Genomic DNA, 13326 nt, shown 5'->3' with positions numbered 1-13326 from the left:
GAGCAGGGCAGATAGGGAGGTTGTGGCCCCACCCCCTGTCACACACAGAGCTGCAGGGCGATCAGGGGATTTGGGTGCTGCCCCCTGTCTCGCTGATCCCGGTGCCGGGAGGCCTCGCGGTGCTGGGAGGCATATTACCCTTTTACTATATAGGGTAGAGGCCTGGTGCATGGGTAGGGCCAGCTGGTTTGCCCTGAAGGGTGTCCTGGATCAGGGTGGGGGTCCCCACTGGGGTGCCTAGCCAGCCTGGGTGAGGGGATGATGGCTGTTTGCAGCTGGTCACACACCATTCAGGGTGGGGGTCCCCACTGGGGTGCCTGGCCAGTCTGGGTGAGGGGCTGAGGGCTGTTTTCAGGCTGGTGGGTGACTGAAGCTCCCAACTACTCCTTTTTTTCTTTTATTTTTATTCGGGGCCAGCTTTAGCTCTAAGGCTTGGCTCCAGCTCTTAGGCCTCTGCTGCTGAAAGCAGGTATCTGGTTTGTTTGGGTTCTATAATCGACACACTGTTTCAACTCCAGCTCTGAGCTGCGGCTGGCTGAAAGCAGGTTTCTGGGGTTTTGTTTAGCTTCTATATTTGTAACAATGTTTCAAACTGCAAGCTCAGAGGCCGGCAGCGGCAGGCGGGGAATGTTGGAGTCCTCCATCACTGAAGCAAGCAAGCCTCATGTTCGCTTCAAGCTGCCTGGCTGCCGGCCACCATCTTGGCTGGCAGTTAATGTGCATATCACCCTGATTAGCCAATGGGAAGGGTAGCGGAGGTATGGCTAATTACCATGTTTCTCTTTTATTAGATAGGACTAGAGGCCTGGTGCACAAAATTTTTGCAGGGGCAGTGGGGGGGGGGGGGTCCCTCAGCCCAGCCTGCACCCTCTTGCAATCTGGGACCCCTTGGACATCCCTCTCGCAATCTGGGACCACTGACTCCTAACCGCTTGCCTGCCTGCCTCATAGCCCCTTAACCACTTGCCTGCCTGATCACCCCTAACCCCTCTGCCTGCCTTCCTGATCATCCCTAACCACTCGCCTGCCTGCCTGATGCCCCTAACTGCCTCTGCCTTGGCCCCCTGCTGCTGCGGCTTCATCATCAGATAGCGGTTTTCAACCTGTGGGTCGTGACCATCAGAAAACACATATAGCATATCAGATATTTACATTACGATTCATAACAGTGGCAAAATTACAGTTATGAAGTAGCAACAAAAATAATTTTATGGTTGGGGGTCACCACAACATGAGGAACTGTATTAAAGGGTCGCGGCATTAGTAAGGTTGAGGACCACTGGTCCAGAAGATCATTTGGCTGTCCGGTCTAATTAGTATAGTATGCTTTTATTATTATAGATTGTATTCACTATTTTAAAAGGGCAAAATCTTTCATCAAGGATTTTTGAATGAGAAAATGTGTCTATGTCAGTGTCTTAAACTGAATGATTGAAGCCTAAAGGTTTAATGATGGAAGCCTGTGCTACCTGCCTGCAAGATGGCGCCAATGATCCCTACTCCTGGTGGTCATGCCCTTGCATAGTCTCCTCCCACAGTGAATTGGATTTACCTGTAACTTTAAAGATATTTGGGGAATGACATTGTATAACTTCCAAGGTTACATCATGAAAGACATGACTTTCACCATGTTCTCTCTTGGATGCTTGCTCTGAAGAAAGTGATAACACTTAAGAGATTCTAGAGAGACCCTCATGGCTGGGAAATGAGATCTCCTCCCAACATCCATGTGAGTGAGCCATCTTGGAAGAGGATCTTACAGCCCCAGTCAAATCTTCAGATGAATGCGGCCCCGTCAGCATCTGATTCCAATCTCATGAGATCTTGAGAAAGCTGTTTCTAGATTCCTGACCCACGGAAACTGCTGAGATAGTACACGTTTATTGTTGAAAATCACTAAGTTTGGGATTATTTATTACTTCAGCAATCTATTACAAAGTCTTTTTCTCCCCCAAGAAATACTAATAGCAAAACAAATGAATACACCCCTTTTAGGGCATTTACAAAGTTGATCGCTTCTGTGGTCACTATTACTTAATGAGGCCTTATCTCAAGGAATTTGCCCTTTAGTTCCTTGTGTCTCAAAGTGTTGTACCAAGACCAGCAGTATTGGCATTATCTGGGAACTTGTTAGAAATACAGAATTACAAATTCTACCCCAGGCCCGAATCAGAATCTGTATTTTATGAGATACCCCCAGTACATGTAAGAACACCAAAGTTTGAGAAGACGCCCTGATTTGACTCCTAATGGAAACCCTAGTTGTACATTACAAGCACTTAAAAAAAATTATCGGAGAAGCTCATCCCCAGAATTTCTGAATTAATTGGTTTGGGTTGAGGTCTATCATGGCTGTGGCTTTAATTATCAGAATTTTCCCCCCTCAAAAAACTACATTGAAGCCTCAGATCAGCTCTGACTTCCCAGCATGCTCCAGTCCTGGTTCTAGAAGTCAGGTATGCCCAAGTATGTTCCTGAAACTGCCCTGAAGGAACAATGGGTACAAGTCAGTTTGGATTCGCTGTCTAGGGCGACTCAGAACTAGATGCTGAATAATCCAAGGTTTCAGGGTAGCTTACACACGTATCAGAATACAACCAAACATTTTTTAGTTTCATCGTTCCTGGATGGCAAAAGGTTGGTAACTAAGATTCTCACAAGCCTTTGGAAAATATGCTTTACTGTTGACCAGACACTACTAAATTAAGATTTCCAATATGATGGGTGCTTACAAATGTTCAACCCACTATGTAATAAATAGCTTAAATTGGCAACACTAAGTACCACTTGAATGTAAGAGGTGGGGGAGGAGAGTACAGGGACTAGGGATTGAAGGTTTCTAAATTTTTTTATTTTTATTTTTACTAATGCATCCCCAGTGACGGAAACACAATACCTGGCACACAGCATGCTCTTAATTAATAAGTATTTGTAGGTTAAATAAACCCCTCAAAAACCAATAACTTCTGATAATTCATGCATTCTAAGTCATTGAATGTGCCAAGTTAGTGAACCTCCAGTGGAAATTGTGGAGGCTGTTCTACCAAAAAATGTCTAAATAAAGCTCCAAATCCTTTAAAAATTGAAATGTGTGCCCTAACTCAGTGCCATATTTCAAATGTCTTGCCTAATTTGTCCTGGATTCCTCTTTTGGAGGCTGGCTGAGGGATGTGATCCCTGCCCTTGAATCTCCTTCCTTTGTGGGTTTTTTTTTTTTTTTTTTTGCCTGTGCGTACACATTTCCCAGGCCGAGGAGCGCATGCCGCGGCTGCGCCCATTGGCGCGTGTGCGCGCGGGCTTGTAGCTGTCAGAGGAACCGGGCTGCCTAGGACCCAGGGGGAGCCGCTCCTCGCGCACTGCAGCCCCTCCGCAGCGACCGGTCCGGCCCCCTCCTCTCGCCTCGCACCCCCCTCCGGGGTTTTGGCAACCCTTGGGGGCCGAAAGCTCCGCCGGCCCTGACAGCGGGCCGCGCCGGTGGCTTGGTGGGGCCGCGCGCGGATGCTCGCCGGTGGGCAGGGCCGGCCTGCGGCAGGGACGGCGGGCTGCTTTATTTCCCGCTAGGGCCGGGCTCAGGGGGAGGAAGGCGCCCGCCAGGCCCTCACGGCGCAGCCAGCGCGCGCCGACCCTCCCGCTGGGCCAGGGGACCCGCGCGGCCGCGGCTCCACTTCGGCGCCCGGGGCCGGGCGCGTGGGCGGGCCGGGCAGGGCTCACCGCCCCCACGGGCCCGCGGCGCCGCTCCCACGCTCCCAGCCCCTCCCCCTCCCCCTCCGCTTCCTTCCTTCCCCGCAGCGCTCCGGGCAGCAGCCGGCGGATGCGAGCCGCACCGGGCGCCCGAGCTTTGTGTGCGCCCGCGGGCCCGGGGCGAGCCTGGGGCGGCCCGCCTGTGCGGCTCTCGGCCGGCTCCCCAGCGGGAGTTGTGAGGCGGGGCTGGGTAGAGGAGGCGCTTGGTGGGGGCGTGGGGCTCCCCGGCGGGCGGGAGGGACCGAGCTAGCCGCGCTGGACAATGAGCCCGGCTGCTGGACGCTGCGGCCGCTTATAGGAGGACGCGGGAGGGCCGGCGCCTCCGCGGCTCCGCGGCTCCACCTGCGAGGAGAGGGCGGGATGCCAGAGCCAGGTGTCCCGGCGCTATAAAGGCCCCTCGCGGCCAGGCGTTTCGGAGTTGGTTCTCGCGTGGGCGCTGGGCTACCTGCAGGCTTTGGCTGGGACGTTTGTTTGCGTGGAGCCCTCGGAGCCGCCGCGATGGCCAGCACCAGGAGCATTGAGCTGGAGCACTTTGAGGAACGGGACAAAAGGCCGCGGCCCGGGTCGCGGAGAGGGGCGCCCAGCTCGTCCGGGGGCAGCAGCAGCTCGGGCCCCAAGGGGAACGGGCTCATCCCCAGCCCGGCGCACAGTGCCCACTGCAGCTTCTACCGCACGCGGACCCTGCAGGCCCTGAGCTCCGAGAAGAAGGCCAAGAAGGCGCGCTTCTACCGGAATGGGGACCGCTACTTCAAGGGCCTGGTGTTTGCCATCTCCAGCGACCGCTTCCGGTCTTTCGATGCTCTGCTCATGGAGCTCACCCGCTCCCTGTCAGACAACGTGAACCTGCCCCAGGGCGTCCGCACCATCTACACCATCGACGGCAGCAGGAAGGTCACCAGCCTGGACGAGCTGCTGGAAGGTAGGAGGGGAGGGCCCAGCGCAGCAGGTGCGCCCCAGCAGGTGCAGTGATCGCGGGCCCGCGCGCGCGCGCGCACACACCCTTACCCCACGCGGGGGTGGGGGATGGGGGATGGGGGATGGGGGGGGGGAGGGAGCCTACGGGGTGTCTTCTGGGCCACGGGAATTGTACGTTATCTCTGCTTTTCCTTAAGCTGTGTGTGGAGCGCGCTATCCTCTGATTGTCCTTCCGAAGAGATTTGCCTTATATATTAAAAAAAAAGAACAAAACAAAGAAAACATCCTAAAGGGCTTTGGACTTCGGTGACATCTCTTAAAATTGGCGAACTTGTTTTTTAATTGCAAACTATTTGAAAAGGTGGCTCCCCAGTGAGGATCTGGGTAACCCTTTAGCTAATAAGCTGTTTGCTCAGCCCCCTGTGTGTGGACCTCAGTGGAGACACCTGTGGTGCCAGCCTGTGGGAGGGACCCTTTTGTATCTGCTCTATTCAGAAGGTTGTGTTGTGAAAAGCTCTAGGTTGGCTTTCCTGGTTGGACTCCCAGCAGAAGTTATATGAGCTCAGGAGGGGTGATCCTAGGCAATTGTTCTTAACCTTGGCTGCATCTTGGGTCACTGGAGATTTTAAAAAATATAGGTGCCTAACCCCCCTTCCCCCCTCCCCCCAACCCCTTCCAGGTTAGGATGTAATTGGTTTGGGGTGTGGCCTGGGCATCCCGAGTTGTAAAAGCTCCACAGGTGATTCGAATGTTCAGCTAAGGTTGAAACCACTGTTCTAAAGGGTTTTCTACATTTGGTTGGTAATGAGGTGAATCAAGGTCAATCTCTCTTGCCCTCTCTTCTATTGAAATTAGCTAGTAGTAGTTAGGATGATGGTTACAGGCCATTGGAATCAGCAGTTGCTTGGCAACTGCTTCACTCAAGTGTCAACCATGCTTCACTCAAAGGGACTGATTGGTTGTATGTTGTGTCATCCTTGAATTCCTGCAATACTTACTCTTCTTTTAAAGAAAAAAAAAAGCATTACTAAGTAAGTACAGGCATACCTAGGAGACATTGCAGGTTCGGTACCAGGCCACCACAATAAAGCCAGGAGTACAGTAAAGTGAGTTGTAATCTTTTTGCTGGTGGAGGGTCCTGCCTTCAATTTGTAAAGAAACACAACACCTGTGAAGCACAATAAAATGAAATGCCAATAAAACAAGGCATGCCAGATCTAAATATCACCTGTAGAGATCAGACGGAACCCACGTATTTGCTGCCTGCATGTTTACGTACAGTCTGCCCTCATGCATCTTTCTTCATGCAAATGGCACATTTGCTTGGCAGGGAGAGGAAATTAAACTTTGAGCCAACTGTTTTTCTTATATCATTTCATCCTGTTCTTATATTATGTTCTGAAGGCACTGTGCCCATTTTACACATACACATGAGTAAAGTAACATGACTTGTCCCACAATCCCTGCAGTAGATGCTCTTTCTTCTACAGTTCACCTCTCATACACTGATGTGGCCACACTGAGGAGTCCTGGAAGTGGTTGAGTTTCTCTATTTGATCACTGTTGCCAGAAGTTTTCCCTTGTCTGGCTAGATGAGGACCCAGCCAAACTTAAGTGGTCTCTTCAGCCTATGTGTGTGTTAGCAACTTCACACATTCTCTTGGTCAGTTGTGTGTTTTGGTTTTAAAGGCTACTTGAGGAGGTGATGCCAACTGGAGAAGTAGATGTAAAATAAAGATACACTGTTAAACAGGCTTTTATCACTCCGTATCTTTATGGTTTTAGAAACGTAAGAACAACATTTGTCTGGATCAGCCGTGGGCAGACTACTGCCCGCAGGCCGGATCCGGCCCATTTGAAATGAATAAAACTAAAAAAAAAAAAAAGACCGTACCCTTTTATGTAATGATGTTTACTTTGAATTTATATTAGTTCACACAAACACTCCATCCATGCTTTTGTTCCGGCCCTCCGGTCCAGTTTAAGAACCCATTGTGGCCCTCGAGTCAAAAAGTTTGCCCACCCCTGGTCTAGATATTTCAAAACTGAGTAACTGATTGACTGACTGGCCCAACACTGGAGTAACAGCCCCATGGAAAGGTCAAGGCAATGCCTATGGATTAAACACCCATTACTGGCATGCCCTTGGGATACTGTGCCTAGGGTGGTCTGAAGATTTTAGTACCTTCCTCTGAAGTAATTTTAACTGTACATTTGCTACATGAAATTAATGTACTCCAAAGATGAATATCATCATAAGGGGAATTTGGTCAAGATAACCATTATGCACATTAATTAATGAGAACATATATTGTACACTGAGTTTGTCATTGCCTAGGCAGTACGTGGTCCACTGAGTCTAATTCTCAAACTGTAGTTTCAGCTGTACATGGAAGGGTTGGAGCATTTTCTTCCCATGAGGATGAGACCCATAGAGTCCAAATTATACCATCATATGATAAATAATGATGCAACAAATATTTGCACAACAGAAATGTTTTCCTAGTCTAGCCAATTGACCGCTTGTTTCCAGCAGTATTCAGTTACTGCAAAAGAAGAAAATTTGTGCACTTCTTTTGTCATAGAGGCATTCTCTCTGACAATGGATCTTTGTCTAAGTCTTGAATATTCCAGTATTGAGTGGAGTACCCTGTTGCAAGAGAGATTTTAAGAAAAAAAAAAAAAAAAAAAATCTATGCTCTAATATCAATTATTAGAGAATTTAAATAGTTTAACTTTTAATTAAAATTGTGTGCTCCAGTGTTCAGATTTATCACACAGAAGAACTTAATAGTTTTTATTTGATCAGTAAAAATAGGTCTGTAAATATTGCCCATGCTGTCAAAATTGACTACAAGATTCTCTAATATTATTTTTACACCATTATGGTTGACTCTCTTCCTCTCTGCCTCTTCTATCCCATGAAGTTTGTAGTTTAGGAAACATTGTTTTTCCTAAAATATTTTCAGTGACGAATAGAGAAAGTGATGGCTCAAGACTGCCCATGGCACGAACACTCATTCAGAACCCCAATCACATTGAACTCAGATAACAAAAGAAATTTGGATAGCCCAGATTTTTTTTCTGCCCTTGACGTTGAGAGTCTCTGGCAACTAAAAACAGTGTGCTGGTGTAGGCTGGCACTCCTGTGCTACACTTGGCCAGCAGGCTACGCTAGGCCTATGGGTGTACCTCACCTTGCTAGCTTAATTTCACTGGTTGGTGCTGGGTATCTCGGTAGTCCTGTTTATTCTTTAAAACCTTCTCTCAGAGGAGGACTGTTTGTCATAACCATCAATATTGGGGAAAATGAGACTGAGTTGGGTGAAGCTGTGAGCCAGCCGAGTTTGTATCATCTCTGATACATAACTGAAGCTGTCCTGATGACTCACTCTTAAGTTCTCATGTTCCAGATTAAGAGTCAGAACTCCAAGTGTCAGCTCTGTTCCATGAGTGTTCTCACCTACTGAACATTTTGGCTGTATTTGTAAAATGTTGATGTCCTAACGAGAGGTGGCCAAGGATAGTAGAAATGGTGGCTGACCAAGTGAAGATCCCTGGGTTCTGCTGATTGTGGATTTGAGAGAAACTCACCTAGTTCCCTGGGCCTCAGCATCCTTTTCTGTTCAAGGAAAGGTTGAAAGTTTGGCAGATCCCCTCTCCAAGTCAGGTTTCTTCAGGACTAAAAGGACACGCTCTTTCTCTACCTCTGTGGCTACTTACTGAGTATATGAGGGCCAGGGCTGCCTTTCCCTACTCAGAACCTTCCAGAATACTGACTAGGCTGTAGCTGTCTAGCTGTCCTCCTCTCAAGCAGGGAGTGGGTGTGTAGCTCTGGTGAAGTGTTTGCCAGGAGCCAAAATAATTAATAGCCACCAGTCTCTGCCTTTCCCATTCCAAATGTAAAATGTCGTTTTGTGTTATCTCGGCCTATTACCCCTCAGTCAGTAGTAAATAAGCTGATTGAATTTTTTGGCATGTGAGAGAATTTTGTGATTTCTTTTTTTTTAATAATTCCTACTGAGCATGTTTTTATTAATTTGAGAGAGAGAGAGAGAGAGAGAGAGAGAGAGAGAGAGAGAGAGAGGCATTGATTGCCTCCTGCATGCACCTCTGACTGGGAACTGAACCGCAACCTTTTGGTGTATGGGACGATGCTCCAACCAACTGAGCCACCCAGCCAAGGCAATTTTTATGATTTTGGTAAGTGATACTTCCATTCTTCAAGTTAACTTGAAAATTCACATGAATTAATTTGAATTTAAGAAAAGTAAAGTTCTAAAGCAATTAAGTACTTAAGTTTCTGAGGTTTTCTTACTAAATTTAGTTTATTGATCTGCTGGGCTTGGTCAATTTCTTTGAAGGTGTTAAACTAAAGTATAGTTACTGAGAGAGTTTTAAGTAAAAATAAGTCTCTAAGAACCCATATTGTAGGATTTTCCCCCCTTGAATGGTAGATTTTTATAGTAATAATAGAAACTTAGCTCTTGGAACTTGTTATGGGATTACATTCTTTCCTCACTGTGAGTTATAAGATACATTTGCAAAAATAAGCCAAAAGCTGTATGCATTAAAGGCATATATGATGATTGGACATGGCAGTTGAACATTGAATCTTAGGTCTGCAAAGCCTTCTCTGCCTGGCAGACTATGAGATTCTTTAAGACCTGCTTCACATATCACCTCTCTGGGAATCTCTTCCCACACCTCGGGGACATTGTTCTCAAATAGTTGTTGATAAAGAGCATATTTTTGTTGTTTCAGGTGCTGGGGGTACAGTTTCTTTCCTCAAGATGTTCACAGTTAGAGGGAAAGAGATAGCAAACATGCGTGTACACACACACACACACACACACACACACACACACACACACACTTTCCAGCGAAAGTGCAGCATTGGCCAGGATGATGAAAAAAGTTTCCCAGGGGAACAGATGTTGGAGCCAAGGCCTGAGGTCAAGCTTATAACTCTTCCCTCTCCTTACAGCATTTTTCTTTGCCTCTATTATACCACTTATCTTTCCAGTTAGTGGTTTATTGGTCTGTCTTTTGCATTAGATTGAGAGCATCATGAGGTCAGGGATCTTGGACATGCAATAAATTCATTGAATAAATAGCCCAGAAAATTACTTTATTTCTAAATAAATAATTACTTAGAAATAAGTAATAAATTTTACTTCAAATAAATAGTCCAGAAAATGATCTTATTTCCCCTGGCTGTCAAGGGAAGTTTTCTATGAATTAAATTTGAATAGGGTTGTTCCTATATAAATGTGGAAATAGGTATTTTGAGAAATTGGATTACATTTCAGTTAAATCAAAGGTGATGTGCTCAGTCCTAATTACGGGGAGAATGCCTCTTGCCTAAAACCTGCTTCTATAAATTTGATTCTTCTTTTCATCTCATTTACTTAAAACAGGGGAATTCAGATGTGCAATAATACAGTAGCAAATAAACTCTTCCCAGAGATAATGGGAAAAGAAATTTTAATTTGGAGAATAAAGAATTCTAAAGGGTTGGGGAAAGAAAGGGAATATTTGGGAGAGCATTTATATGATTAGAGTATGCCATAATGATACTCTAGAGCAGGGGTCCTCAAACTTTTTAAACAGGGGGCCAGTTCACTGTCCCTCAGACCGTTGGAGGGCTGGACTATAGTTTAAAAAAAACACTATGAATAAATTCCTATGCACATGCGGTGGCAAAAACACCCGGCAGGCAGGATAAATGTTTTCGGCGGGCCGCAGTTTGAGGACCCCTGCTCTAGAGTTATAAGAAGAGATAAATATGTTACGGGGCTTTAAAATATAGAAATGGATATTTTATGGTCCTGTGAGGGGAAATTCCCTTGGGCAATGGTGGCCAAACTGCTTGCTTCATTGCTGGTAGGACCAGGAGAGTTGCTGTAGGTCTGTACCCCGTAGCTAGTTCTCTTTCTCTTCACCCCACCTGCTCATGCTCCCACTTCTGTTTTTATCTCTTCTGATGAAATAAACAACTACCCTAAGGATTAGAGATTCTTTTTCTTCTTGGCATTACTGCTATGTATTAGATGTTTTATATGCAGTCACGGTGTGAGGGACTTGACGTGTTTCCTCACATTTAACCTTGTAATATCTTGTGAAAAATGGCAGCGATGTCTTCCCTGTTTTACAGATGAGGAAGCTGAGGCTCAGAGAGGATAAGGAAATTGCCCCCCCTGCGCTAATCCTAAGCGGTGGGGCTGGAAGTTGAGGCCTTTCTCCCTGGCTTTTGAACTTCTGCTGTGTTCTACCACCTGTGGGGAAATAGGGTCCATTTCGACCCCTCAGGTTGGCATAGGTCATAATAGATGAGCAGTCCAAACCTCCATCACTGTGCAGCCCAATGTTAATCATTTGGAGCTGGGAATTTAAGATCGCCGTAGTGCCTCCGTCACTGTAAGCATACACATAACTGTTAGGATGCCTCCTGTATGGTTCCTGGAATAAAACACACCATTCCGTACACCTGCCAGGCAGTGTCTCTGCATGCAGGTTCTGCAGGGTTCCCTTGCTTGGCCTCCATTTTCTCATCCAGTAAATGAAAGGTGCGTTAGGTAATTGCTAAAGCCCCTTTGTCCTTTGAAGTTCAGTGATCTTGGGAAATTCTTCTGGCTCTGTCTGGCTCCATGTACCTCTTTAAAAGTTGGCCAGGTCGCCCGGCTGGTGTGGCTTAGTGGTTGAGCATCGACCCATAAATCAAGAGGTCCTGGGTTCCATTCCTGGCCAGGACACATGCCCACGTTGTGGGCTCAATCCTCATCGGGGGTGTGCTGGAGGCAGCTAATCAATGTATCTCTTTCATCATTGATGTTTCTCTCTCTCTATCCCTCTCTTGTCCTTTCTCTCTAAAAATTAAAGAGATTTTAAAATAATAAAAATAAATAAAAGTTGGCCAGGTCTTTTGATCAGATGTGGTTACCCAGGTTTAGCTAAAGTTCTTAGAAACCTCCCAATAACTTATAAAAGAGTCTTCTTCATAGAATGCTCTGAGGAAAGGAAAAGTTGCAAACCCAGTGCAGGCTCATTGATTTCTTTATCCCATGCAACACATACTTCTGGCACATGATGTTTGATAATTAATGTTACTTTTGTGCCATATGTACTAATAAGATATTTTAAATAGTGGGAATAGGTGGATATAGGTATTTCAGAAATCTTTCCAGTTAAGACAGCTAGCTGGACAGTTAGCTAGATTTGCAGAAGTAGAATAAGTTCATGTGAAAATGAAGTATTTGTTGCCATTTCATATTTTGGTTTATAAATATGTTTTTGTTCAAGAATAATAATGCAATCTATTTTAATAATGTATAATTTTCACTACTTCTAAGATGCCTGACTTGATTTTTCTCTTTAGACATCTGTCATAAGCACATTCTCGTACTTTTATTACTTGTGTGTGTATTTAAATCCCAGGATTATTCTAGGCCCCTACATTTTTCAGTGTCTACTTTGAGTTAGTTCTCTGACATAGCTTATATTTAGTTTTGTTCATATTTTGCATTTATTCTTAAGCATTGTTCTTAGTAAATTTATTTCATGTATAGTTTTAATACAGTCAGGTACCTTTTAAGTTCCAATATTTTAAGGCTAGAATTTTCATCCTTTAAAACATGCTTTAATTTTTACTATAATCCAGTGTTTTATTCTGTTTTCCACATCTTCTGCAGCCTAAATTAAATCAGTCAACTAGTTAGATTATGTAATTTGTCAGAAGCTGCTGCTTTATAGACCAAAGGTATGGGAAAATAGTGGTTTGTGAGATCAACTTAAGTCCTTTTGATTATACTATAACATTTACTAACATCTTAAACAAAGTGGCTACAATCATCTATAATTATGACCTACTATATTACCTTTTGTTTATATGTTGATTAAATTATAATTACCTGCAACCAAAATATATCCTAGTGGGCGTTTTAAAGTATGGTCATTGATTTATCTCTTCCTTCACTATGTATGTTTTGCAAACTTCAGACTATTTTTAAATTTTTCTTTAGGAAAAAACAACACTGAGCCTTTATTGAGCGCTTACTCTGAGCCTGGTGCTGATATTCATGATCTTTATTTCTTAAAGGCAATGATTGGTGTGCCCTTTCCCAATACCCTTGCTCATCATCTTGGCCTTTTTACATCACAGTATTTTGCCTCATCTGCTAAAAAATCAAGAAAATAAAAAAGGAGTGTTGGAAACTTACTACTGGTTATATGCCGGGAGCCGGTCCATCCTTGCTGTTTCAAGGGACCTGGCATATATGGCATACTGTTCTTAATATGTTTGCTCACCTTCTTGGCACTATGTGTTTTAACCAAGGTCACCTCTCCGAGAAAGGTTGTTTCCCCAGGTAGGGATTTTCCCCTGAAGTTAGGGAGGGAATAAAACCCATTAACTAAGTGCCAGGCAGGTAGTTAATCACTTTAACTACGAACAATCATGCTTAAGCTACATAATCTTTACTCCCTGGAATGGAGATAAGAAACGCTCTAACCTTTGGAATAGAGATTGATAGGATTGGAATCAACTGGTATAAATACAGATGTAACAAGACAACAATACACAGAACCTAGACACAGGAACCTACACAGAACCTACACAGAACCTACACAGAACCTACACAGAACCTACACAGAACCTAGACAGAACCTAGA

At 45.2% G+C, this 13326-nt stretch overlaps 1 protein-coding gene across 4 annotated transcripts in view; it reads left to right on the top strand.

Moving 5' to 3' along the window:
• Positions 1-3796: 3796 nt before the first annotated feature.
• Positions 3797-13326, top strand: part of DCLK2 (doublecortin like kinase 2) — a 142919-nt gene continuing 133389 nt past the window's right edge. For 3 of the 4 annotated variants that reach the window (XM_081090949.1, XM_081090948.1, XM_081090946.1), the window contains exon 1: positions 3947-4660. In XM_081090949.1, the coding sequence (XP_080947075.1) occupies positions 4240-4660 (421 nt within the window). In that variant the 5' untranslated portion in view covers positions 3947-4239. Of the gene's footprint in view, positions 4661-13326 lie in introns of all 4 variants that reach the window. The other variant, XM_081090947.1, reaches the window with a different exon arrangement.

Source organism: Myotis nattereri (genome assembly GCF_964212035.1).
Source record: "Myotis nattereri genome assembly, chromosome: 5".
NCBI lineage: Eukaryota > Metazoa > Chordata > Mammalia > Chiroptera > Vespertilionidae > Myotis > Myotis nattereri.
The sequence above is the reverse complement of the archived record's forward strand: the minus strand, read 5'-3'. Positions and strand labels throughout refer to the sequence as shown.